This window comes from Eublepharis macularius, chromosome 8 (genome assembly GCF_028583425.1).
Source record: "Eublepharis macularius isolate TG4126 chromosome 8, MPM_Emac_v1.0, whole genome shotgun sequence".
In the NCBI taxonomy this organism is placed as follows: Eukaryota; Metazoa; Chordata; class Lepidosauria; order Squamata; family Eublepharidae; genus Eublepharis; species Eublepharis macularius.
Genome location: NC_072797.1, coordinates 91,424,489 through 91,452,337, shown reverse-complemented (window position 1 = coordinate 91,452,337; position 27,849 = coordinate 91,424,489). Strand labels below are relative to the sequence as shown.

The 27,849-nt window shown below is 46.7% G+C and overlaps 1 protein-coding gene across 1 annotated transcript in view; it reads right to left on the bottom strand.

Annotated features, from left to right (window-relative positions):
* Positions 1-22,818, bottom strand: part of AGTPBP1 (ATP/GTP binding carboxypeptidase 1) — a 121,185-nt gene extending 98,367 nt beyond the window's left edge. Inside the window, exons 1-2 of the mRNA XM_054986326.1 lie at positions 22,512-22,818; positions 6,169-6,240 (exon numbers count right to left, since the gene is read on the bottom strand). Of these exons, the coding sequence (XP_054842301.1) occupies positions 6,169-6,200 (32 nt within the window). The 5' untranslated portion in view covers positions 6,201-6,240; positions 22,512-22,818. The remainder of the gene's footprint in view (positions 1-6,168; positions 6,241-22,511) is intronic.
* Positions 22,819-27,849: the final 5,031 nt, after the last annotated feature.

Here is a 27,849-nt window from a genome sequence, read left to right as displayed (position 1 = left end):
ACAGGGCAACCAGTATGGTCGACGTCTTGTCCATCTGAATCTTGGATATCACCCTGGCTAACAGCGGGAACGGTGGAAACATGTAGAACAGGTGACCTGACCAAGTTAACTGAAACGCGTCCCCAAGAGATTCGAGGCCGACGCCTCCCCTGGAACAATATTGGGGAGTCTTGCAGTTCTCCTCCGAGGCGAAAATATCTAACTCTGGGATCCCCCATTCTGAAAAGACAGGACGTAAATACTTGTCGTGAAGAGACCACTCATAGGTGTCACCCCCCCCAACCTGCTAAGGCGATCAGCTGTGACATTGTCTATACCCGGAATGTGGACAGCTATTAGCAAGACAGAGCGGTCAATGGCCCACTCCCAAATCTTTATCACCTCTGCACATAAGGACCGAGACATCGTGCCCCCTTGCTTATTTAAATAAAACATAGTTGTGGTGTTATCCGTAAGGATTTGTACTGTCGTGTTGTATATCAGGTCAAAAAACAAAATTAAGGCATAATAAACTGCACGCAATTCCAGAAGGTTAATGTGTTCCTCACACTCCAGTTCATCCCATAAACCATGAGCATACAGACCCTGACAGTGAGCACCCCACCCTAGGGTAGAAGCATCAGTAGTGACCGAAAGGTCTGGTTGTTTATAACCAAATCCTACGCCCCCAAGAAGGTTAGAATCCTGTAACCACCATTCCAGGGACAAGAGAACCCTGCGGGGAACACTAAGTCTTTTTCTCTGAGAGTCCCTATCAGGAAAAAAGGTTCTAGAAAACCACATTTGAAGCTGTCTCATCTTCAGTCTCGCTAGAGGTATCACCGCTGTAGTGGCAGCCATATAGCCCAGAAGAACCTGAATAAGTCTGGCCGGTTGGAACCTACACCTCTGGAACCTTCTGATAAGAGCCTTAATCTTATCAGCCCTGTCCAGGAGTAAAAAGCCTGCATTCTGAGAACCATCAATAATGGCCCCAATGAATTGGATGACTTTAGTCGGGGGAAGTTTTGACTTCTTTTGATTCACAAATAACCCCAATTTTAGGCAGGTAGCCAAAGTGACTGAAATCTGATTGGTAACATCTCCTTCAGATTTCCCAACAATCAGCCAGTCATCAAGATAGGGAAACACACAGCAGCCCTGAGTTCTGAGGAAGGCAATCACCACCGCCATACACTTAGTGAAAACTCTGGGGGCCGTGGACAAACCAAAAGGAAGGACACGGTACTGGAAAACCCGAGTACCATAAGTAAAAATGAAGAAACTTCCTATGCTCAGGGAAAACGGAGATGTGGAAGTATGCATCTTTAAGGTCCAAAACCCCAAACCACGTATTAGAGGGTAGCAGGGCCAACACCATTTGCAGAGTGGTCATTTTGAATTTTCGAACCTTTATATACTTGTTCAATTTTCGGAGATCCAGGATGGGGCAAAGACCCCCATCCTTTTTGTCCACCACAAAAAGGTTCGAGAAAAAAACAAGGAGGGAAGAAGAAGGTACTTCTTCAATAGCCCCTTTCAACAATAAGGCTGATAACTCTGAGACCACCCCCGGTTGGGGCGTCTGAGAAGAAAAAACAGGGAGCGAGAGACTAGGCCACTGAACAAACTCAATTTTATAGCCAACATTAACTACTTTCAACACCCAAACATCTGAGGTAATATTACACCATTCAGTAAAGAAAAAAGATAGCCTGTCCCCAAAGTAGGGGTCAGGTCTCTGTGATTGTCAGAATTGTTTCTGTGCATGTCCCGAATCTTTGGGTTGATGCTGATTATTGCTTTGCCTGTTCTTAGTGCCCTGCCTCCTCCTCTGAAAAGTAGGTTGTGGGCTCTGGTACTGATGCTGAGGTTGGAACCCGTACCCATAATAAGGGTGGTATCGTTGTTGTCGGTTCCTATTGTAGGGCTTGTATTGAGAGCGACCAGGCTGGTACTGACGCGTCACGCCATAAGATCAAGCCGTCAATCTGTTCTTACGCTCCTTCGATAGGTATTCATCTGTTCTATCAGAGAACAGGTTCTGTCCTTCGAAGGGGAGATCTTCCACTTTAGCCCGTGTATCCATGGGCAAGGCAGTGGTCCTCAACCAAGCGAACCTTCTCAACACAAGAGCGGATAAGAGTGCCCTGGCGGAGGTAGCCATATTTCTGCTCACCGTAATCTGGTGTCTTGACAATCGAACGGCCTCTTCTTGTATAACTCGAAGGAAGACCCTCTGGTCCTCCGGCAGGTGAGGCACAAAAGTGGCTACCTTCGTCCATAACAGTAGTCAGTAATCATAAGATTTGCCATAGGCTAGGTACTCATCATATTCAGTGTCAGAAAAACCTTGGGTTTGTCTGGATCCCCTTATGGAGCCGGCATGCAGGGATGGCGAGCGCGAGCGCCTCCTAATTCCCCATTCGGAACCATAGGATCCTTCTCTGTAATAGCGCTGCCTGCCCGAGTACGGACTGTATCTATTGGAGCGACGAGATCTTGAACGGCCCGTCAGTCCGAGAAGAACAGGAAGACCAGGGATCACGGGAAGGTGAGCGGGGTATCCCTGATGGAGTCGGAGGTTTCTCGATCATAATCACATCAGACTCCCGAGACCTTTCAGATGCCGGAGTTATCCTAGGTGAAGACATGTCGCCGGCTCCACGATGGCCTTTAGAGGTAAGATCGGGTTTGGAAGCATCCTGCTGAACTTGTTGAGGGGTGATAACACTCTCTAACACCTGTTTATCCGATTTAGAAGATATATGCTTCCTCTTCTTCTTTTTCTTTTCCAGACTCGCTTCCACCAGGCCCGATGGACGCTTCGGATCCGAGGGTGTACCCGAAGTATTTGGACGGTCCGATATCGATCTGCTCTGAGAAATCCTCGGTTCCGATGGAGCTACAGAGCGTTCTCTCCTAGCTTGGTCACCCGCCATGGAACCAGCCGGTTCCGATGCAAGCCTTGACTCCGAAATCGGATCCGACAGAATGGGAGGAGTCGGGATCGAGGCGTTCCGAACCGACCGTGTCGGGCTCATGGGCCTCGTAATAGTCGATGCAGGAGACCGTCGGGGATATGGTGACTTCTCCGAAGATTTTGAAGTCGGAGTGGTGGATCTTCCCAGCGCGGGGGATTTGCCCTGTACAGGTTGGTCAGTCACCGCCATTGCACGTCGCCATAAATACGCCTGAAGCCTCCCCGATCTCTCTGCCCTGGCCTTCGGTGTGAAAGTGCGGCAGTACTTACAGGCCTGTGGGTTGTGGGTTTCTCCCAAACAGTACAGGCACTCAGAATGACCGTCCGATTTGGTCATTTTGCGATCACAAGTAGAACATCTTTTAAATAACGCTGTATCCGACATCTTCAGGAACTCAAAGAATTAAACACTTTCCGAAGAGCAGAGCCAGCAAGAACCTCTCAAGTCGGCGGCAAAAGAGGAACTGAGGGTATGTCGGGGGCGCCCCGCCTCTTAGGAGCTTTTTTCGGCGGGAAAAGACGGCCGCGCATGCGCAGTAAGGGGCGAGGGTGCCCCCTAGTGGTTCTGAGCTGTAAAAATCTCCGAAGTTGGCAGGCCTGCGCGTGCGCAGTCCCATGTGGGACTGCACAGGAAGACCGCTGATGAACCACAAGTTAAATACCACTCTGGAGACAGCCGGTCTCCCTCAGCAACCATTTGAGTCCATTCCATGGGAAATGATATAAACCAGTCCAAAGCACATCCCTGATACCCAACTTCTGTCTCCCAACATCTCAGCAAGATGGCATAGTAGTGAAGGCTGAAGACAGATACAGAAGAAGCAACAAATGAGCATGGCCTTTGTCTACATTCAGGCAGAGATCATCACCTAAAGCCGCCACAGCCATCTCTGCCCCATAGCCTCACATGAATCCAGAATGAAAAGGGTCCAAAGCACCAGAGTTATCCAAGAAGACTTGGAGTTGGTCAGCTACTGCTTTCTTAATCACTTTGCCCAGAAAGGGGAGATAGGAGACTGGGCCATAATTAGCCATGTCATTTTTTCTAGGGAAGGTTTTTTAATTAGCAGGTGAATAACCACCTGTTTGAGTGGCTGAGGAAAGGTTCCCTGAGGTAGAGACTGATTTATGATAGACCTCAAGGATTTATTTATATGATTCTTATATGATTTTAACAGCCAAGATGGGTAGGGATCCAACACAGGATCCTTTCAACATCCATCATTGTAACTCAGTCAAAGTGGTCCATGTATAAGCAGTGTATGGAGCATTTCTTCCATCTCACCTGCATTACAACTAGCATCCAGATCACAGTGTATTCATGCTATTTTATCAGCAAAAAACTTTGCAAAGGCATCAAAGCTAATTGTAAGTTCTTGAGACTGTAAACGTTCAGATTTAGGAGTTAGAAAATGTGAGATACCTTGAACAATTGGGATGGTTGTGAACTAGTTGATGCAATGGTTGCAGAGAAATAATGTCCCTTTGCTGCTCTCATCACCACTTCTTAGGTCTTCCAATAGGCTCTGCAGCATGCTATATCATTTTCACCTCGAGTTTTCTAATAGTGACTTCCTAGAGTCTTCCAGCCCTCTTAAGTCACCCAGCTCCGTGATAAACCATAGGGCTAGTTTCCATCCCAAGGGTTGGAAAGTTTGGTGAGGAGCGATGAATGTTCTCAATAGCTTCAAGGAGCTTCAAATTCCAATCTTCTACCACAGCCTCAGTAGAGCAAATGTTTGGAACCCTAAAATTCTCCAGGACATTTTGGCATCAACGGTTGTTGAGGGTAGGTACAACAAAATCCCCTATGCAGAAAGGCTATGTCTACGCCCTTTGGGAGACGTAGAATCTGCAGAGAACATGTGCTTCAGTTGTCCATTTTATGGAGAGGTTCATTTAAAAAGTATTACTCCACTATTAGATAGGATTCCCAGTCATATAACTACAAATAAAGCAAAGCTCTGCTGGCTCTTAGCCGATAAAAACCACATGATCACATGGCAAGTAGCCAGATTCTGTACATTAATTTTTAAACGGCATGAAATGTATTTTAAATGTTTTTTAAAAACTGATGGTTTTTCTTTTTATTGATAAGTGGTTTGGTAACATAATTTTTGTATATTGGTCTTGGTACTGTAATAAAAATAATGAGGAGGAGGACATTTTGGAATCTAGAAGGATCCATAAGATTTTGCGCGCAACCATTTTAATGGGTTCTCCCTTTTTAGGGGGTGTTGGGGCCATATTCACTTTTGCCTTCAGCAGATAATGGCCAGACAGACCATGGTTCAGCCTGAATCTGCAACCCTGAAGCAAAATGTTTCTTCAAAGCCTCAGTGCAAAATATAAAGTCTAAGGTGTGGTCTCTTTCATGTGTGGGGCCTGTCACTATTTGAAAAAGAAAGTTATTTAGTTGGTTTGAAGGAGTAAAAGAGAAAAGCAAGGATATGGGGGCTGCCAGGAGTAGGGAAAGAGGAAATAGCATGGGGAAGGGGATACATGGAAAAGTGAAGTACTCCCCCCCAAGTCCTTGCAGCTTCACCACCATGCAACTGGGCCATAAGTGAGAGGCTGCTGACGGGTGGCGGAGGTGAAAGGGCAGGAAAAGGTGGGTGGGAAGGAGAGAAGGAAGCAGAAAAAAGGAGAGAGGCTATGAGGGGCAGGGAAAGTAAAGAGGATGATATGGGGCGGGGAGTGAGATGCCTCCTCTAAGTCCTTGTGGATCCCCCACTTGTTATATCTAATCTTGAATCAGGCCTAAAGTATGGATCAAAAAAATCCACACACAGAGGCCAGGAACTGACTGAGAGGATTTTTCTAGAAGAAAGGGACATTGTTGCAACATAGCCCAACAGAAGCAATGGAATGGAATCCCCCCCCCAGAACCAAAATGAAGCAATGGGACCAACATCACACACACACAAAAATCACATCCATACCAACCAAACCAAACTGAAGCAAGGGAATGATTTGTGTTTGTGGCTGGGTGCTGCCTGGTTCTGTTCTGTGGTATGCCCTCACTTGCTGAACCCATTGCCTGGCACCTGTGAATGACACTGGTTCTGTTGGGCTAAGTTGCAACGGTGGCCTTTGCTTATAGTAATACATTTATCTCTCTGAAACTTATTCTCAAAAAACATATTTGCCCCAAAAAGTCAGCCCTAAAAACAGCATACATATCTTTATCTGTGGGTTTTTTTTACCTTTTTTCTGATACTGCCCTTAATTTATTCATCTTGGAAAGATTAGCTGTTCATTCCAACATCTCAGGTGATCTGTAAAAAGAAGAAGATGAGATGTGAAGAACATGATGGCATGCTTAAATGTAACATTTTTGCATGAGAAATTGACACAGTAAATATTGTTTAAAAATTCACGTGACAATTGTATTTGGGACTAAGAAAACCTGGAATCAGAAAGTAGGGGCAGAATCCATATAATCTACAGAGAACAAGACAGAGTGCCTCTGGGAACTGCAAACTTAGGGATATAGAAACAGTACTGTGGCTATGATAGTCATCCTGAACTCTGGGGCCAAAGAGGTAGAAAAATGATTAGTTGAGACTTTTGGTTAAGCCAGCAGCGAGGTGCTAGAAAGGGTTTGCAGAGGAAGGTGTATTAGTGGCAAAGGTGTCAGAGAGACTGTTAGAAACATCACGGAGAAACAGTGTGCCTTTAAAAAGTATTGTTGGAAAAAGTAAAGCACCTAATGAAGAGAGACTTAGTGAAGAGAGACTTTCAGCAATATGAAGATTTTGGCCTGTTGTAGTTTAAGACAACAAAACAGTAAATTAAGAATACTGTACAACTCCATAAAAAATTTACAGGGTTCATTCAAGCCAAGATTTTCCAAGATTTATTTTCAACACTGACTTTCTAAGTTATAAAAGACTTAAGGGATGACATATGAAAAGTTTAGACCAGTCCTCATTAGACCTACTTTTGACTACTATCACCCATCACATCATCAAACCAACAGTTCTGCTCTACGAAAATGTCTGGAACTCATTTTCAAACCAACTTATACACTGCCCAAAGCCTCGACAAATGTAGTCTCTCTTTTCTGATAAACAAACCCAGTTTTTATTATGTCAGTGTTTTAAAGGAAAAAATGTTTAGCAGAAAGCTATTTTTCCCATGTTTGTAGAAAGCCTTGTTTTTGAAAACTGATAACAGCACATTTCTCAACTGCAACTATTAATACAGGGTTGAACTTTTTTTATAAGAACAGTGTATTTTGCTTCCATAATTACTGCTGTAATTTCTCCCAAGAAAATTATTTAATTATTTCTAATATGAGAACAAGTTGCACTTTAGTTGCATTTATCTCTATTAAAGATCATTAGACCTTTCATAAGAAATTGGCATGATTAAAATATTTTTTTCAGGGACAGCTGTCATGTTTATGTGTGAAGTAACTTTTCCATTAGGCAGATTCTGAACAGAAAAAAGTTAGTTGGCACATATTACATCACTTGAACCATCAGGGAACCTTATCAGTCAGCTATTTGTTTTTCTTAAGTCTTTGTTTAGCTCTCTAGAATAGAGACTTGCATTCCATTCTAAGAATGATAAATCGTCAAAAACCTAGAAGGAAAATTTTTAAGGGCACAATCTTCAAAACTACCCTGCCCAATCACATAAAGCTGTCCTTCAGGACAGCCAAACCCTGATAATCCTAGCATGGAGGCAGATATTGGGTTGGACCCAATCATTATTCCCATCAGCAGAACAAGACCCTCTCCTCATTCTGGTCCCACTGCAGCCCAAAATGCTGCTTTTGAGATGCAAAAAGCACCTCTGTCGTTAGCAGAATTCCACTACTGGATCCAACCTGTTACATGGTTCACAGATTCTGCAGCTATCAGTTTCACTGCCCCACTCTCCCAGTTCCTGAGGAGTTTGATTTTGTTCTGATCCTCAGATGGTTCCCCTCTCAAGGAAGCATCCTCCAAACCTCATTGTGCTTCACAATCCTTTACCCAAATAGGGTACATGGGCTTATAGCACATTTTTTACAAATGGCCGAGTAACCAAGGCAGGTGGTAATTTGATACAGGGACTCTTTTTTGGTGCTACCTCTGTGTGAGCGCCCGCTCCGGTCCCCACGCCGCTCCCACCTTCCGCCGTCACGGCCCAGCAGAGGGCAGCTCCCTCGGCCTCAGATATGGGCGAGCGGTGGGGGTTTAAGGCACCCGGCTTCCACCGCCTCTCCCTGCTGAGCTCTGGCGTTTGCGCTCGTCCCTCTCTCTCGGCTCTCCCCAGTCGCCTCAGCCACTTCCTCCTCAGCGTCCTTGGGAGCTGCCCTCTTGTAGCTTCCTCCCCACCACCTCCACCAATCCTGCCACCCCCCACCCCTCCGTGTCCCCGCTAGCCCCTCTGGTTGGCCTCCTCCCCTGTCTGCCTTCCTCTGGGGCCAATCCCGCTGGGCCTCCCCGCCCCCAGAGTCCCTCCCCCACTCAGGCTCTTCCCGGAGTGGCCCAGGTGCGGCCGGTTGCGCCGGCTGCGGCCGCTCCGGCTCCCGCGGCTCGGGGCTCCGCCGGGCTGTCGCGGCTGGGCTCGCCACCTCCGCAGCCGGCCTCCTTGCCGCGGCCAACGTCGCCGCGGCGGCTCCTCTTGCCATCACGGCCTGCCCCCTCGCCTTGGCCGGCGTCTTCGGCGCGGCCTCCTCGGCTGCCGCGGCCAGCCTCCTCGTCATGGCCAGCGTCTTCGCTGCGGCCCCCCTGGACGCCGTGGCCGACCCGGGCGTCTTCCCGCCAGTCTTCGGCGGTGCGGGGAGGCCCTCCGAGGGGCCGGGCCTTGCTCCCCCCCATGCCGTCGGCCAGGTAAGGGGCGGAGGTCAGGGAGCCTGTGGGAGGGTTGGTCCTCGGGGCCGAGTCCGGCAGCGCCGGACACTCTGTTACCCTAACGGGGGACTGAGTTGGGGGAATTAGCATTCAAGGAGACACAGCAAGAGGGGATAACTGGGATCTCCACCAATGTATACCAGAATTGTTCCCTTAGAGAACTCTCAAACAAACAGGAAGATGTTCTACAGGAAAGATTTCTATTATTAACAGAGAAATAAAAGGCAAGCATACAGTAAAACACACATGGCACACATACATGGCAAGCTAGAAAACAGGGAGGAAGGTAGGAAAGAGTATTTGGTATGGGGTGATATTTACCAATCCTGAAAAGGTCTGTGGGAACAGCAGCAAAATAACCAGCACTTCACAGAGAGAAGAGGGGGCTCAAGTGAACTTGAAGGTGGGTGTTTGTATCCAGAACACACAGATGAAGGCAACCCAATTATAGGGCAAAATGTGTCTGAGGCAAAACTCACATCTTACCTCAAAGATAGTGGCTTCATGGCTTGTCTGGAGGTTTGGACAATAAGTTAGGAGAGGCTGAATGGCTCTACCTGAGGTAGACAAAAGGTGTGGATGGGGCTTGATGACCCAGCAATTGCTGAATGGGGAGAGCTATCAGGTCCTTGAACAGCTCTGATTAGGAAGGTGGGCGAGGGAAGGTACAGAAGGGCATTCATGAGATATAGCAAGAACTCCTTGGAAGGCCTCTTTGTTTCACATAAGTGCTTCTCTGGGGTGAGGAGGGGCAGCTAGTCAATCTGACACACCTTCTGGTAATTTTCCAAGTCCAGCCAGGGTTGGCATCTGTTCTGCCTTGCCAGTGTTTTGTGCTTATGACAAATTTTGAAATGGCACACACAGCTAGTGCATGAAGTTCTACCAAACCTATCCACAAATCTAAACAATGCAATGGGGACTTCTGCTCCCTTCCTCTGATGCCATCCCTTTGATGAAAATATTTCCAAAATGCCAAAACACACTGTTCAAAATACTAGTTCCTTTATACACTATAGCAGTAATTTGGGAGCCACTTTTTCGTGGCTTCATCCTGTGCTGCAAATGGAAGAGAGGATGGAGCAATTTCAACCCCTTGTCCCTCCTTAATTCAGCCTCTCAGTCCACAAAGCTATTCTTCCACGTAAGCTCTATAACTCCAGGAATTCTCTCTCCAGAGGTCCGCAGGGGCTACAGGAACATAGAGGAACGTGGGCAAACTGCACATCTTCCATGGATGCACTCTTGGATGTTACCCACCACCTCAGTCAAACATTCCCATGGCTAGGGCACCAAGGACTGTCTTAGTGATGAATATATGAGAGCTGCTATAGCACAGTGATTAAGTGGCTGGACTGTGAATCCGCACTCTGTTGGTTTGAATCAGAATGTGGCCTTGGGTAAGCCACTCATCTCAGCCCAAAGCTCCCCAGTTGTATTGTGGGGATAATAGTAACACTGACTTTGTTCACCACTCTGAATGGGGGCACTAAACTGTCTAGAAAAGCGGTATATAAGCACAGTTGTTTTTATCATTATATGAAGAAATGAAATGCAACAAGACTGTCAGTTTATATGGGGGCGGGTTCCCCTATAACTTTTTGAAGGACCTGAGGAAGCAGACCTATGAAACACTGAGAGAAATTGGAATACTGATGGGAAAAGGTTAAATTATCTCTATAAATGTTAGATATGTATGATAAAACATCTCTGAAAGATGTCTTGGGAATACCCTTTTAAATATACTGTTATCCATAATATTGTTTTTAATGTAACATTTAAAGGTTGAACAAAAATATTGGCAGAAAAAATGTACAAACTGGAAAATGAGAAATTCTGTCATCAGTTCATGTAAACTCCCCAGAAGCCCAATGTGATTTGGCAGGTGGATTATATCATTGTAACTTTACTAATGCTACCCATGAGTTTACTGATTTTCTAGTAAACTATTAAATCATCAATTTATTTTATTTTATTTATTTATTTATTCAATTTATATACCGCCCATCCCAGGGGCTCTGGGCGGTGAACAGTTAAAATTGATAAAAACAAAAACTAAAATCAATATACAAATAATAAAACAAATTAACAAGGTGCAGTGGTGGGGAGAACCTTCCCCACCCCAAAGGTGGGAGGCTGACATGGCACCGCCCCCTTCAATCACCAAACGCCTGGCGGAACAGCTCTGTCTTACAGGCCCGGCGGAACGATAATATGTCCCGCTGGGCCCGGGTTTCCATTGACAGAGCGTTCCACCAGGCTGGGGCCAGGACTGAAAAAGCCCTGGCCCTGGTTGAAGCGAGTCGGGCTTCCTTAGGGCCGGGGACCACAAGTAAATATTTATTCGCTGATCGGAGCGATCTCCGGGGAACGTACAGGGAGAGGCGGTCCCGAAGATATGCCGGTCCCAACCCACTCAGGGCTTTAAAGGTAAGAACCAACACTTTGAACCTGATTCGGAATTCAACTGGAAGCCAGTGCAGCTGGCGCAGGACAGGTGTGATGTGTGACTGGTAAGGTATACCAGTCAGGACCCGCGCCGCCGCATTCTGGACCAGTTGTAGTTTCCGGATCAGGCCCAGGGGTAGCCCAGCGTAGAGTGAGTTACAGTAATCTAGCCTGGAGGTGACCGTTGCATGGATCACTGTAGCCAGGTCCTGGGGCGTCAGGTAGGGGGCAAGTTGCCTGATCTGACGAAGATGGAAAAATGCAGACTTGGCAACCGCCGTGACCTGGGCCTCCATCGATAGGGAGGCATCCAGGAACACACCCAGACTCTTTACCACTGGCAAAGTTGCCAGTGGTGTCCCATCCAGGGCAGGGAGCTGGATCCCAACATCTGGCAGCCCCCGTCCCAGCTGCAGGACCTCCGTCTTCACTGGGTTCAATTTCAGTCTGCTCTGTTTCAACCATGCCGTCACAGCCTCCAAAGCTCTGGCCAGATTGTCCGGGGCCGTGTCTGGCCGTCCGTCCATCAACAGAAAAAGTTGGGTGTCATCCGCGTATTGATGACAACCCAGCCCAAACCTCCGCACCAACTGGGCGAGGGGGCGCATATAGATGTTAAATAACATTGGGGAGAGTATCGCCCCTTGGGGAACCCCGCACACCAAAGGGTGACGGGCCGATAGATCTCCCCCGAGCGCCACCCTCTGTCCCCGACCCTGGAGAAAGGAGACCAGCCACTGTAAGACTGTCCCCCTAATCCCCACGTCGGCAAGGCGGCTGGCCAACAAATCATAGTCAACCGTGTCAAACGCTGCTGTGAGATCAAGTAACACAAGCAGCGCTGACCCGCCTCGATCCAGATGCCTGCGAAGGTCGTCTGTGAGGGCAACCAAGGCTGTCTCCGTCCCATGGCCAGGACGGAAGCCAGACTGGAATGGGTCCAGGATTAGAGCATCATTCAGGAATTCCTGCAGTTGTACCGCCACCGCCCGCTCAATCACCTTGCCCAGGAACGGGAGGTTCGACACTGGGCGGTAACTGGACGGGTCGGTGGGGTCCAAAGATGGTTTTTTCAGGAGGGGCCGCACTACCGCCTCCTTTAACACTCCTGGAAAAACCCCAGAGCTCAGGGAGATGTTAACAATGGCCTCCAGATGGTCCCGTAGCCCCTCCGAGCTGGCCTTCACCAGCCAGGATGGGCAGGGGTCCAGAGGACAGGTGGTTGGCCTCATCCCCTGCAGGATCCTGTCAACATCGTCCTGAGAGAGCAGGCTGAAATGATCTAATACGGACCCAGAAGACAGCCAAGGGGTCTCCAGTTCCCTTACTGTATCAACAGTGGGTGGCAGGCCACGGCGAAGGGACAAGATTTTACCCGCAAAATAGCTCGCAAAAGCCTCACAGCCAATAGTTGAATTAAGAATTTGGTGGTCTCCCTGAGAGAGGGAGACCAAAGACCGAACTGTTTGAAATAATTGAGCCGGGCGTGAGCTAGCGGATACAATGGAAGCAGCAAAGAAATCCCTCTTTGCTGCTTTCACTGCCACCTCATAGGCTTTCATAAACGTCCTATAAGATGTTCTTGCCTCTTCGTCGCGCCCCCCGCCTCCACACTCGCTCTAGTCGTCTCAGAGACCGCTTCATCTGGCGAAGCTCCTCGGTAAACCAAGGAGCTACCCGTTTGCGGGCTCGGAGAGGACGGCAGGGGGCAATAGCGTCGATGGCTTCGGAAAGACGGCCATGCCAATCATCCACCAGCTCATCTAACGTACTGCCAGGGGGCATCGGATCCCGCAGAGCCGCCTGGAAACCAATTGGATCCATAAGCCTCCGCGGGCGAGCGTAAATCCGCTCACCGCCCACCTGGGAAAGGAGCGGCATGCTCAGACGAGCCTTCAGAACAAAGTGATCTGACCATGGCACTGCATCATAGGCATCCAGGACCACCATCATCCCTGCCCCAAAAATCAAATCCAGAGTGTGACCTGCTTGATGCGTGGGAGCCGAAACAAACTGGGAGAGTCCTAGGGCCGCCATGGAGGACACCAGGTCAATGGCCTGCATGGAGGCATCGTCGTCAGCATGGACGTTGAAATCCCCGAGAACCAAAAGTTTCGGGAATTCCAAGGCCCAGCTGGCCACCGCCTCCAAGAGACCAGACAGGGAAGATGCAGGTGCAGTAGGCGGTCGGTACACCACGCATATTGCCAACCTCTCCTCGGCGTCCAACACTAGGCCCACACAATCAATGCCAGTAATTTTTGGGGTGGGGAGTGGTCTGAAGGAGAAAGACTCCCGAATGAGCAAAGCCACGCCTCCCCCCCGACCACTTGTCCGGGACTGGTGGAGGACCGTATAACCTGGGGGGGGCTAGTTCTTTCAAAGCGACCGTCTCGCCCTCCCTCACCCATGTCTCAGTCACGCAAGCCAGGTCCACATTCAATGCTGCAAGATAATCTTGCAGCATTTTGGTCTTATTATTTATGGACCTGGCATTGCACAGCGCCAGTGTCGGAGAGTGGTTTAATATCCTAGCCCCACAACAGGTATATCTTGGGATGGGACGCAGATTGGAAGGGCACCGAGCCCTACCATGTCTCAATGCCCTTCCCTTCCATAATCTGCTCCCACCACTATACCTCCCGCGTCCCCGGATCACTAGGATCCCCGACCCCAAGCCGGCCTCCTCACCAATGAACATAGTGCTAACCCACCACCCTCACAAAATCAACAGCCCACCAACTATCACAGACTAAGCTATCAAACATACACAAAACCCCAATACCCTACCAAATTAACAACATAGACTACAGTAACTAACACACATAGTATAAAAACAATAAACAGTAACAAGGCGAGCAGTCCCCTAGCAGCAGTCTTATAGGCTGGAGCAACAAGGGGCGGGGCCGGGCAGATGGAAAGCCCAGCCCTTGATGGAAGCAGCTCCCTTGGCAGCAGCAACAGTAGCAGTGCAGACTACAACAACCTTTGTAGGCTGGAGCAACAAGGGGCGGGGCCGGGCAGATGGAAAGCCCAGCCCTTGATGGAAGCAGCTCCCTTGGCAGCAGCAGCAGCAGCAGTGCAGGCTACAACAACCTTTGTAGGCTGGAGCAACAAGGGGCGGGGCCGGGCAGATGGAAAGCCCAGCCCTTGATGGAAGCAGCTCCCTTGGCAGCAGCAGCAGCAGCAGTGCAGGCTACAACAACCTTTGTAGGCTGGAGCAACAAGGGGCGGGGCCGGGCAGATGGAAAGCCCAGCCCTTGATGGAAGCAGCTCCCTTGGCAGCAGCGGCAGCAGCAGTGCAGGCTACAACAACCTTTGTAGGCTGGAGCAACAAGGGGCGGGGCCGGGCAGATGGAAAGCCCAGCCCTTGATGGAAGCAGCTCCCTTGGCAGCAGCAGCAGCAGCAGTGCAGGCTACAACAACCTTTGTAGGCTGGAGCAACAAGGGGCGGGGCCGGGCAGATGGAAAGCCCAGCCCTTGATGGAAGCAGCTCCCTTGGCAGCAACGGCAGCAGCAGTGCAGGCTACAACAACCTTTGTAGGCTGGAGCAACAAGGGGCGGGGCCAGGCAGATGGAAAGCCCAGCCCTTGATGGAAGCAGCTCCCTTGGCGGCAGCAGCAGCAGCAGTGCAGGCTACAACAACCTTTGTAGGCTGGAGCAACAAGGGGCGGGGCCAGGCAGATGGAAAGCCCAGCCCTTGATGGAAGCAGCTCCCTTGGCAGCAGCAGCAGCAGCAGTGCAGGCTACAACAACCTTTGTAGGCTGGAGCAACAAGGGGCGGGGCCGGGCAGATGGAAAGCCCAGCCCTTGATGGAAGCAGCTCCCTTGGCAGCAACGGCAGCAGCAGTGCAGGCTACAACAACCTTTGTAGGCTGGAGCAACAAGGGGCGGGGCCAGGCAGATGGAAAGCCCAGCCCTTGATGGAAGCAGCTCCCTTGGCAGCAGCGGCAGCAGCAGTGCAGGCTACAACAACCTTTGTAGGCTGGAGCAACAAGGGGCGGGGCCAGGCAGATGGAAAGCCCAGCCCTTGATGGAAGCTGCTCCCTTGGCAGCAGCGGCAGCAGCAGTGCAGGCTACAACAACCTTTGTAGGCTGGAGCAACAAGGGGCGGGGCCAGGCAGATGGAAAGCCCAGCCCTTGATGGAAGCAGCTCCCTTGGCAGCAGCGGCAGCAGCAGTGCAGGCTACAACAACCTTTGTAGGCTGGAGCAACAAGGGGCGGGGCCGGGCAGATGGAAAGCCCAGCCCTTGATGGAAGCAGCTCCCTTGGCAGCAGCAGCAGCAGCAGTGCAGGCTACAACAACCTTTGTAGGCTGGAGCAACAAGGGGCGGGGCCGGGCAGATGGAAAGCCCAGCCCTTGATGGAAGCAGCTCCCTTGGCAGCAGCAGCAGCAGCAGTGCAGGCTACAACAACCTTTGTAGGCTGGAGCAACAAGGGGCGGGGCCGGGCAGATGGAAAGCCCAGCCCTTGATGGAAGCAGCTCCCTTGGCAGCAGCGGCAGCAGCAGCAGTGCAGGCTACAACAACCTTTGTAGGCTGGAGCAACAAGGGGCGGGGCCAGGCAGATGGAAAGCCCAGCCCTTGATGGAAGCAGCTCCCTTGGCAGCAGCAGCAGCAGCAGTGCAGACTACAACAACCTTTGTAGGCTGGAGCAACAAGGGGCGGGGCCAGGCAGATGGAAAGCCCAGCCCTTGATGGAAGCAGCTCCCTTGGCAGCAGCGGCAGCAGCAGTGCAGGCTACAACAACCTTTGTAGGCTGGAGCAACAAGGGGCGGGGCCGGGCAGATGGAAAGCCCAGCCCTTGATGGAAGCAGCTCCCTTGGCAGCAGCGGCAGCAGCAGTGCAGGCTACAACAACCTTTGTAGGCTGGAGCAACAAGGGGTGGGGCCGGGCAGATGGAAAGCCCAGCCCTTGATGGAAGCAGCTCCCTTGGCAGCAGCGGCAGCAGCAGTGCAGGCTACAACAACCTTTGTAGGCTGGAGCAACAAGGGGCGGGGCCGGGCAGATGGAAAGCCCAGCCCTTGATGGAAGCAGCTCCCTTGGCAGCAGCGGCAGCAGCAGTGCAGGCTACAACAACCTTTGTAGGCTGGAGCAACAAGGGGCGGGGCCGGGCAGATGGAAAGCCCAGCCCTTGATGGAAGCAGCTCCCTTGGCAGCAGCAGCAGCAGCAGTGCAGGCTACAACAACCTTTGTAGGCTGGAGCAACAAGGGGCGGGGCCGGGCAGATGGAAAGCCCAGCCCTTGATGGAAGCAGCTCCCTTGGCAGCAGCAGCAGCAGCAGCAGCAGTGCAGGCTACAACAACCTTTGTAGGCTGGAGCAACAAGGGGCGGGGCCAGGCAGATGGAAAGCCCAGCCCTTGATGGAAGCAGCTCCCTTGGCAGCAGCAATACTAGGGAAACCTGCTCTATGGAAGCCCTGTTGCCACGGTGCTGTATGAGCAGCTGCAGCAGCAACAAGAAAAATACACATTATGTGTATGGAAAACACCATTATGTCTCTGTTAAAAAACATAGGCTTTCTAGTACTTAATGATCTTTGTCTTGCTTCACCCCTCCCCATAATGGCTCAGAGACATAAACCATATGGGAAGATCCCAAGTTCAATCATCAATATCTCTAATTAAAAGGATCAGGTGGTATGAAATACCTGAGACCCTAAAGAACCACAGCTGCTCCTAGTAGAGAACACTGACCTTGATAGACCAGCCAATGGTCTGACTCAATGTAAGGCAGCTTCATGTGAGATTAGCCAAGGCACTTGACAATCTCTACACATTTTCCTTTGTGCTCTATTACATTTTTATCAGATTTCTCCTCCAAAGAGCTTACACAATTTTTCTTTCATTTTATTCTTACAACCCCATAAAGTAGATTAGGTTGACACTGTGTGACTGGGCTAACATTACCCACCAATTTTCATGGGAGATGGTGATTGAGTTTCAGTACTACTAAATCCAAAAGTAAAGATAGTGGTTTGTTCCAGTCACAAAAAGTCCATCCATAACCAACGCAAGCGTTCCTATATACCTGGGGGAATTCCCTAGGTAAGCGTAATAACACAGCATTGTAAATAAACAAAAACAAAAACTGCCTGCAGAGAACTGAGCATCCTGTAGGAGGAACAGAACACTGAAAGCTGATGAGACAGACAATTAAGTGGGGAAGGAGAGGAGGGAAGAAAGGATGATGAAGGAATTGGACTGTTCACCCCTGAGAAATTATAAAATCCTGGGGAAGGAGATTAGGGAGAAGGGGGAAATGAACATGATTTTTGTTAGAAAGTCTCTGAAACAGAAAACACATTTTATGTAGCTCAGACTCCACTCCCTAATGTGCCTCTACCCATTTGTATTTTGTTCCCTGCATATATAAGCCTTACCCTTGTTCCTTGGCTTACATCAGTGCTCCAATCTTCTCATTCTACAATGGCCTGGACTGCAATTTAGAACTCTCATCTTGTCTTTCTAAGTCATGCTTTCATCTTATTTCTTGTTTTTAATTATAAGTTTTATATAATTGAAAACAAACCTAAAAAACTACAATTACATATATACTAATGAAACAAACGAAAAGAACTGATCAGCATATAAAAACATACATAATGCAGAAAAAACAAAAACAAACTAAAATGTTTCCGATTTTCTTCAAAACAAATATTCGTAACATGTCAAATCTACACTTTCTCTAAGTAATGATTAACAACTCTTTTTTCTAATATTAAAATCCATAAATCTAGAAATCATCAAATTGTTATTATCTATTTCATATAAACAGTCTATGAAGGGTTTCCATTCATCAACAAATGAACTTAATGACTTTTTTCTAATCAGTGAAGTAAGCTTTGCCATCTCAGAGCTAAGCTACAAGAGACAATTACACGAGGATGCACACGTGAAGGGAGTAGCAATGTTGCCTGGGAAGCTGAGTTTTAAAAGAGATCAGAAGGCTTTGTCAATTTCCCCTCTCTACAGAGCCAGGGAGATGCTCCTCAAAGGGTTTGTTAATTTCCTCTTAGTCTCCTAGAAGGGGAGGTGAAACTGACAGAGCCTTTGGAGGCAAAAAGGAAATTAACAAACCCTCTGAGGAGCCAACTCCCCTGGCTCTGTAGAGAGGGGAAATTGACAAAGCCTTCCGATTTCTTTTAAAACTCAGCTTCCCGGCTAACATTGAGACTCCCTTCACATGTGCATCCTCCTGTAATTTGTCTCTTGTAGCTTGGCTCTCAGTCAGCTCCATCATCTTTGTCAACCATTCTTCCATTGTAGGCAGATTCGAGTTCTTCCAGTTTTGAGTGAATAATAGTCTTGCTGCTGCAATCATATATAAAAAAAGAGTGCTGGCACTTTTTTCAAACCGAAAGTCCGTCATTCCCAATAAAAATATCTCAGGTTTCAATTGCACTTTAATCTTTAAGAACTTCTGATTCAATAACTGTATTTGTTTCCAAATGGTTTTTGCTAACTTACAAGACCACCACATATGAAAGAACGATCCTTCATGCTGAATACATTTCCAACATACATCTGATGTACACTTATACATTCTAGCCAATTTCTCACGAGTCATATACCATAGATACATCATCTTATAAAAATTCTCCTGAAGACTAGAACTTAATGTAAAAAGGCTTCTTACCAAAAGAATAGTATTTTTGTTTGGAGAAAACTTCTCTTTGTCATTTAGGTAATTATTCTCATAAATCTTAAAGTGGGAGTTTAATGTCCTGGTATACTCCCCCCAAAAGTAGTCCTAAGGAATCCATATAGAAAATCTCACAATCTGACCTTCATTCCAGGTAGACTAGCAGGTCCGGGTTGCTCCCCTTGCCAGGAATTAGCTGTGTCATTCCTCCAAACCTGTCAGAGGCTCACTCCTCCATTTTTCTCCTCACTGGAAACCCTTTCCTCTCATTTCTCAGTAAGATGTATTGCCTTAATTGTGCAGATTCTTTGTCTCCTGTCTTTCCAGTACAATTAAAGCACCTAGAAATCTTGACTCCTCCACTGTAGCACAGTGGTTAAGTGGTTTGGCTGCGAATCAGGACTCTACTGGTTCGAATCCCACTACTGCCATGAGCTCAATAGGTGGCCTTGGGTAAGCCACTCCTCTCAGCCCCAGCTCCCCAGCAGTATTGTGGGGATAATAATAACACTAACTTGTTCACCACTCTGGGTGAGGCACTAATCTGTCTAGAAGAGCAGATTAGTGCAGTTATTATTGTTATTATTGTATCTGGAAGGCCAGACTGACACATGACAGAAGTGTTTTTTACATATTCTATCAGAAGATCAATATCAGCACTCTTTCCATGTGTATTTAAGATCATGGATGCTCGATCACCTACAGAGCCAGTTTGGTGTAGTGGCTAAGAGCGTGGGACTCTAATCTGGAGAGCCAGGTTTGATTCCCCACTCCTCCACTTGAAGCCAGCTGGGTGACCTTGGGTTAGTCATGGCTCTCTGGTGCTCTCTCAGCCCCACCCACCTCACAGGGTGTTTTGTTGTGGGGATAATAACAACATAAAGACCGCTCTGAGTGGGCATTAAGTTGTCCTGAAGGGCAGTATACAAATCAAATGTTATTGTTATAAATTCAGAGTATGGCCTACTTGCAATCTACAGTGCTCAAAACACTATTTGTCTGTGACTGAACAGCTTAGATTTCTGAAAAGGGAAAACTGCATGACCATATACATCCTGATTTGCCACAACTACCTCCTCCCCCTCCCCCCCCCCAGCTACATCCATCATCACCAGCTCCAAGAGCAAAAGGTACACTATTAAAAATAAACAACTTTTTCACATTTTGAGATGAGAATTGTTTTACTAGTTAAGTATGGCAACATTGCACAGTGTTTGTTAATGGCTGCCTAGTTGCCTACATCTGGATAAATCCACACACTTGTACTTTTGCACTGTCTCATGGAAATTTTAGTTTCTTACTTCCTCACATCTGCAAACATCTTTTCAAACTTTTAGACTAATAACAAAAAAACACCCCTTTTTTTAAAAAAAACGCAATACTGCAGGCACACCATGTTCTCATACAATCCTAAAGGGAAGGGCAGCTGAACTGTCCTAATCAGGACCAATCTGTACATGTGAATTCCTGCAGGCAGTGCACCCAATGCAGGTAAATTAACTGATGCCTCTGAGATAACAGGCATCAAGATGGGGCACAGAGATTCTGTCCTCAACCATTAAGGTGCTTCAACGACTGAGCCAAGCACCTAGGGAATACATGCCTGAGAAGGTTTTATATGTCCACTGTTGCAAGACACAAGTTACAAATGTAATTTACCAGGGTATGACTTAGCTGTGACTCTGTAACACAAGTAGCTACTGTACAGGTGCAAGGACTACTTGGCTTGATATTTGAGGCAAACTTTGAACAACAAGGAGATGAACTGGCACATATGTAAACAAGGAGTTAAGACTACAGTAAATTCATCTGGCAAGAGCATTCACATTTAAGTTATCAGCATCTCAATTTAGGACTAGACTATTATAAGGTGCCCAGTTTATAACGAGTTGCCACTGATGTTTGTCTGGAAGTTTCAGTTGGAACAAAAGATTTGTAGCCTATATCTTTACAAGAGCGGGCCACTCACTTGTGTTTCCCACTGCTTCTGCCTTCTATTACAGTGTTTTAGAATGCTTTCACAACTACATGAAGTATGAACAGCAGGGTATACAGAGGCATTTCACAGTTGTTTATCTCCTTTCCCCTAGACGTTTGCCCAAATCTGACCCTCAGCACCTTTCAAAGGCACTGAAGATCTTTTTAAAGGAGAATTCTCCATGGCCCATGCTAAACAAGTGCAGAAAAGTTCATCTTTTTAATATTAGTGTTTTATATTTTTGACATTTATTCCTTTCAATGTTGACACTCTGGATGGGGTGGGTTAGAAACTGAAACTAATGAACTGTCAAGCAGCTCAGATCTAGAACTAAAAATTCCCATGACTGGTGTTGGTAAACACATCAGAGCAACCAGTTTTCACCCTGACTGCTAAACTATCTAGGTCCAGCGTGTCACAGAAAGTGTCTTCTCTCTGGGAATTAAGGTGCCCTCTTAAAAGCCTATTCTTGGCAACTTTCTTTCTTGCAACAAGCATCTATTATGACATCTGTTCAAAGCAGATCTTCAATAGTAACTTTTAGGAAACTGCACCCAGTGAAGTCTGCAGGGTTAGAACAGCAATAACCTTTGAGAAACAAGTCAAAACACCTTAATTCAGCAGATCTTGAAAAAGATAAAATTAAAGGTTTTTTTCTGTGTTTTGTATAAATGGGGAGGACGTAACCAAGCACGCTCTCATGAATTCTTTGGAAGAAGGGTGGGGTTAAAAATATGAGGTAGACAGATAAACTTAATCTACTTGTAGCACCAGTACATCGCAGAGCATGGATGATTCCCATAAGGATCAACAGAACCCTCATCTCCTCCACCCAACATGGGCACACAGTAAAGGCAACGCAAACTTGCCATTAAGGAAAAAGGAAGGCCTGTGGACACCTCCCACGTGTCCAGAGTTCTCCCTCACTACAACTTTCTCATGCTCCTGAACATGGGACAAATTGAAATATACAGAGTGGGAGAGCCAGCTAGGCATATAAGATCAGAGAACTCGTACTCCCTTACTGTAGGACTGGTGTAAGGGGAAACCAACTTAAACAAGTTTCTGTTGGGTCCTAAGGGAATTCTCTACAAGTGAATCCAGTACTTAAACGTTTTATTGATTTAGTCTGTTTTTGAAAGCATTATTTACTTAAATTTGGATTATTTGGAATATTGTGGTTGACTTTTACTCATGTAAATCATCTGAAAAGAGATTAAAAGTAATTAAAACAAAAAGCCTGCTTAACAAATTGGAAACAGTTGAAGAGCTATCTGAAAGTACTACTAGTACCAGCACTACTAACTTGCATTACACCGACGTTCGGCAGACTATATGCTGCAAACTCCACTCTAGAGCCAGCACTTCTGACCAATTTTTTTTTAAGGCATCAATTTAGCAGATATGCCGTGGCCATGAAGTTAGCAAGGTAAAGGGAGAACCGCACAAGCCAAGAACGCGGTCCCTGTGGGAATGCCCCTCCCTCGGCGCTGTGCGGAGCCCACCCTATTCCCACAGCCCAGGTTCAGCGCCGGCCACACCGTATTTATCCGCCCGCTTTCAAGGGGACCGTTCGGAGCTTTGCCGGCAGGAAGCGAGGGAAGGACGGAGTCGTTACAGGGGAGACCAACCTGCCCGTCTCTCCCACGCAGGCTGTCAGCCACCCTCTCCGCTGGGGAGGCTGCGGTGTTCCTTTCGGCTCGGCCTCCTTCGTCTCCGGGCACCTTCGGCGCCACGCCACCCTCCGCGCAGCCGCACCCGACTATGCCCAACAACCCCGCCAGCTGACAAGACGGAGCGAAGCTTTCGGCCCGGCAGCCGACAAGCGGCCAGTCCGCACCGGACAGCACAGCCGCCGAAAGCCGCTCCGCCCAGAGGCGGCAAGCTCTCCAAACCCCAAGCCGAAGCGAGGGAGGAGGACAAGGCAGGAACCTGTCCGCATCCCGGGGACGTCACTGCGCTCTTCTCCCCTCCCCGCGCGGGCACGTTCAGAGGCGCGTGCGGGTGCCGGAGCCGCGAGCCCGCGCGCTAGTCCAGCGCAGGCGGTTAAACGCCGTTCTCTTTGAATTGGGTTTCGGTCTGTCTCGCTCCCCTCCCCGGCAGAATTGTCTGCTTGCCTGCAGCACAGCCGCATCATCATCTCATGTCCCACACGTGCTAGCCTGAGCTTCTCCCTAGAAAGCACGTTGATAATTGGAAGGACTGCTGTTGGCAAGGGGAAAAGAAGCAGCCCTTTCACACACCTGAAAGGAAAGCAACCTAAATAAGAGACTTGCAATGCCTCTGAAATATACTCCTGCTTGGTCTTTGGCAAATTGTAAGCAAGGGAGCTCACACCAGAACATCCATCACGAACATTTCCTGACATCTTAATCTGGTGTGTAGATAGTACTATTAGATGAGAACTCTCAAAACCAGTTCACACAGTCAGTTCTGTCTCCACATAGTGTTTCCCCAAGTGTCTCTGGGGACAAAGTAATGTGGAGAACACCTGGTATGAGTAGGACCTCCACAGATGCAGCAGGAATGGTTTCTTTGGCTTAGGCAATGCATTTTTCAGTTGCCACAGTCATTTTCCCAGAGATGTAACAGCATATTAATCGGTAAAGAAATTAGTTCATACAAAACATTCCCCACTTGAAAATATCTTTAGGAGGCATTTACCTGGAGACAAAAACTACCTCACAAAATCTGAGGCATCACAATGTGACACAAGGAATATGGGATGTGTGACTCATAAAGAGAAAGAATAAAGGTTAAGAATCGGAAATTGCTAAGTAGCTTGTGTGAGATGGCACCTCAAAATCAGCAAGAATTTCCAGCTGTCTTTCTCACATGGCAAATGAGGTTCAGTATAAGTAAACATGATGTGCATTGGGGCAAAAAATCCTAAATTTTAAATATACACTGATGAGAATCTAACCTAGCTGTCACTGACCAGGAAAGAGATCTTAGGTTGTGGTTACTAGCTTGATGAAAGAGTCAACTCAATGTGTGGTAAAGGCAGAAAAAAGCAAAATCTATGCAAGAGATTATTAGGAAGAGGATTGATAGCACTTGCCATTATTGTAAACCCCTTGAAGAGATCTGTGGTGTGGCTAGCTGCATTTGGAATGCTGAGTTCAGTTCTGGTTGTGGCATCTCAAAAAGAATATTGTAGTGAGCAAAAAATGCAGAAAAGGGGACCAAAAATTATCAGGAGGTTAGCATACCTTCCCTATAAGGAGAGACTAAGAAGTTTGGAAATTTTAATTTAGAAAAAATGGCTAAGAAAAAACATGATAGCAGTTTACAATACATGAAATATTTGCTGTATCCATAGTCCACCTTTCTCTCTGAGATTCAAAGAGGATTAAACAGTGTAAGTCAACACAGTATGTTGAGACATCTAATAAACAATGGACTAGAACAACAAATTTGAACAAGCATGGCATATTGGACATGATAGAGAGTACAGACAGAGGTGTTTTCCATGTGAGGACAGGCATGGTAGATTCTCTGTTGCTGCTATGGCTGCCAATACCGTGCATAAGCAATAGGGCTTCAGTATAGCAGGTTTTCCCATTGTTTCCTTGCCCAGGTCTACCAGCAACGATAATCTCAGCCAGCGCTGGTGCCAGAATACTCTGTGGTGGGGAAGCTGCCATGGCCCAGGACATCTGGTGGGTGCACTGCTGCTGACACCCACATTACTACCCTTCCTCTGCTTGCTTACAAGTGCTTTGTCACCCATGATCCCAGCTGCCTAGCACTGCTGGAGAAGGGCATGAGGATGGTACAAACACCTGAGGTGCTCCTGGTGGCTATAGCACCCAGATCATCCACTGCCCAACACCATCAGGGAAAAGGCATGCAGGCACTGTGGATAGCTGTGAGTGCAGGCAGTGGGAGAACTTGCGAGTAGGCAGGGGAAAGACATAGGTACAAGGACACATACCTCAGTAAGAAAGGAGTCCAGTACTGGACATGGGGGAGCCCTGCACACTCTCTGCCCGCAAAATCCCAACGAAGAACTGGCCTTGATCCCAATCTCCCCTCTGGAATTTTTCAGGGTTTTTTAAAAAAAAATTGGCAATTTAATATCATATTGATATAATATTATAACAGTATGTATAACAAGTTCTCTGAATTTGCAGCTTTTTAAAAAAAATATGTAGCCCCTTTTGTTGCAGACATATGCCTTACCCCTTACATCTCTGCAAAAAAAAAAGGCAAGAGAACTTTAAAAAATAAAAGCAGGGAATTCAGAGAACTGTTGTGGGGAAAATGGCTAGACCAGGAAACTTTCCTGCCCATATGGCAGCCATCCAGACTTTGCTGTAATCTTTCCCAAAACTTTATAGTAAAGTAGGTTTGGGATTTGGAAAAAGCCACAGAAACTCCAGGAGGTGCAGAGATAGCTACACCATGATGTGGAGAAACTGGGGAAAAAACCAGCTTCCTAACAGCATCAAACCCTGGGCAAATAGGTTATGTGGAAATGGTCAGAGACCATTCTCTCCCCTAATAGTAGAACTTATGGGCACATCATGAAGTTGATGGGCAGTAGATTCAGGACAGATATATTTCTTCACTCAAACAGTAACTTGTGGAATTCGCTGCCACAGGTTATATAGTGATGACCTCTAGTTTAATTGGCTTTAATAGATGATTAGACAAATTCATAGCTGAAGGGCCCATTAATGACAACCATGAAAAGTAAATCGAACCTCCATGCCAGAGGCTTTAAGCCCCTGACTACAAGTACCAAGGGTATAAAGCTCTGGCTTCAGTGCTCTGCTCGTAGGCTTTCCCAGGAGCATGTAGCTGGAAACTGCATGAAATAGGACAGTGAACTAGGTGCCACTGGACTGATTCAGCACAGCCAGTCTCTTTGTCACACACCTTTTTATTTTTGTTTTCTGCTTCAAGTTAAGTCAACCTAAATGACAACACTCCAACGTAAAATTTTATGATTCCCTTTAATAATATTGTTTATGCTATTTCAAAGCACTTTTTGCTGCTGCTAATCTTCAGGACACTCTCTAAGTAATGGGCAGCTTTTGATGCATTGTTAGCTACAACCCAGCAGTGATCTCATTTGTGTAAAGTGGAGGAAGTCATCAAAATATTAAAATGTTAAAACATTTCATAGAACACACCATTCCTAGAGGATTAAGATAACATTCTACATGTTTTCCAGCTATGGTTTTTATTAGGTTTTCAAGAATGAACATATTGGATAGCTATATGAATATCCCTTGTTTTATGGCCTGAAATATAGCTCATTAGAAAAAAGAATTAATCTTCATTTATAGACTTGTACAGGGGAAATAATGTGTAATCGCTCCCAAGAAACTATAATACTTAAATAGAATTACTAATGATATTAGATATCATCAAAAGAAATGAAGAAAGGATTTTCATAAAGATTGAAACCAGATCAATGCACATACCAAATATTGTATTTTAATAACTGAAACATAACGAGAGACATAAAGGGAGTTTAACACTTTGGAAAGCTAGAACTCTTACTTGTTTCTCTGCAGGAGAATACTGAATCTGTAGTCAAGAAAATGTTTACTTTATTGAAAGAAATTTGTAGGTTTTTGGTTCTCAGAATTACAGAAAAATCTTAATACTTTAAAATGTATGTCCCTGATGGCTGGCTGTTCTCTTGCCTTTCCACAAAGTTCATTTTAAAAATGGGTTCTTTCTGTTACAATTAAAATTAGGATCTGTGCAAATCAAAAGGTACAAGGTAAGTTGGGGGAGAAGTGGTGACATTTGGATATATTTAAGCTGCTTTGAGAACAAGGGAAATACTTTAGGTATAGCATTATGTCAGTACTAATCATGTAGACATTGCCTATCCACCTTGAGATAGATTTCAGCTCACGCCCCGCCAAAAAGCCCCAAGCTACAGAAACTTGAGCATAAGTCCAATTGAATGAATGTAACACATTATTTTAAAGATTTTTATCCCACCTTTCCATCACATCTGATTCTCAATGCAGCTTACAAAGCTTAACACATACGCACAGAGTGAAACAGATGTTTCAACACCCTTTCCCAGCCTAGGATATCAACTAAAGATCTATGTGAGCCATAGCTGAGATTTCCTTTTCAAGTAGTCATCATTTCCAGAGAAAAGTAATATTTCATTGGTTTAATTTTTACTTTTATGGTAAGAAGAAAACATGTGTTCTATCGAACAGAATATCCAATTTGGACCTGTGATTACACTATCACTTTAAATCCTGCATCAAAAGGGTTCCAAATAAGAATAGCGAGTCTGTTTTCAGTTGGGCCAGTAAACAACTGTAGAGATACATAAAGTGCATCCTGTATATAAGAAGGTATTGTAATGTTTTCTGTATCAATAAAACCTTTGTTGATGAAGGGCCTTCATACAATTATGACAGACAACATAAGAGACTTCAGCCCCAAGACTGAATTTCTGATTACCAGTGGACTCATTAACTGTTTGTGGGCAAATAACTTTCAGGGCATTCTTTCATCTTCCTTAATAGCGTGATCTGTTTTAACAGATGATTCAGATTTTTATTTTATTTACTTCATATATACTTCACCTTTCTCCCAAATGGAGACCCAAAGTGGCTTACATTATTCTCCTCCATTTATCCTTACAACAACCCTGTGAGGTAGATTAGAACTAGTATATGTGACTGGCCCACCCAGCGAGCTTTCTGACCTACTGGTCACCCAGCAAGCTTTCTTAGCAGAGAGAGGATTGCAGTCTTACACTTTAACCACTACACCAGATTGGCTCTCAGATGGCGAGATAAGGATTGAAAAATATTTTGCATACTAAAATATAGTGATATGACATGATGCTGCCTTATACTGAATCAGACCGTTGGTCTAGCAAAGTCAGTATTGTCTACTCTGATTGGCAGCTGCTTTCCAGGCTCTCTGGTAGTAGACTCTCACATCCTTTTTCAACTGGAGATTGAACCTGGGAGTTGG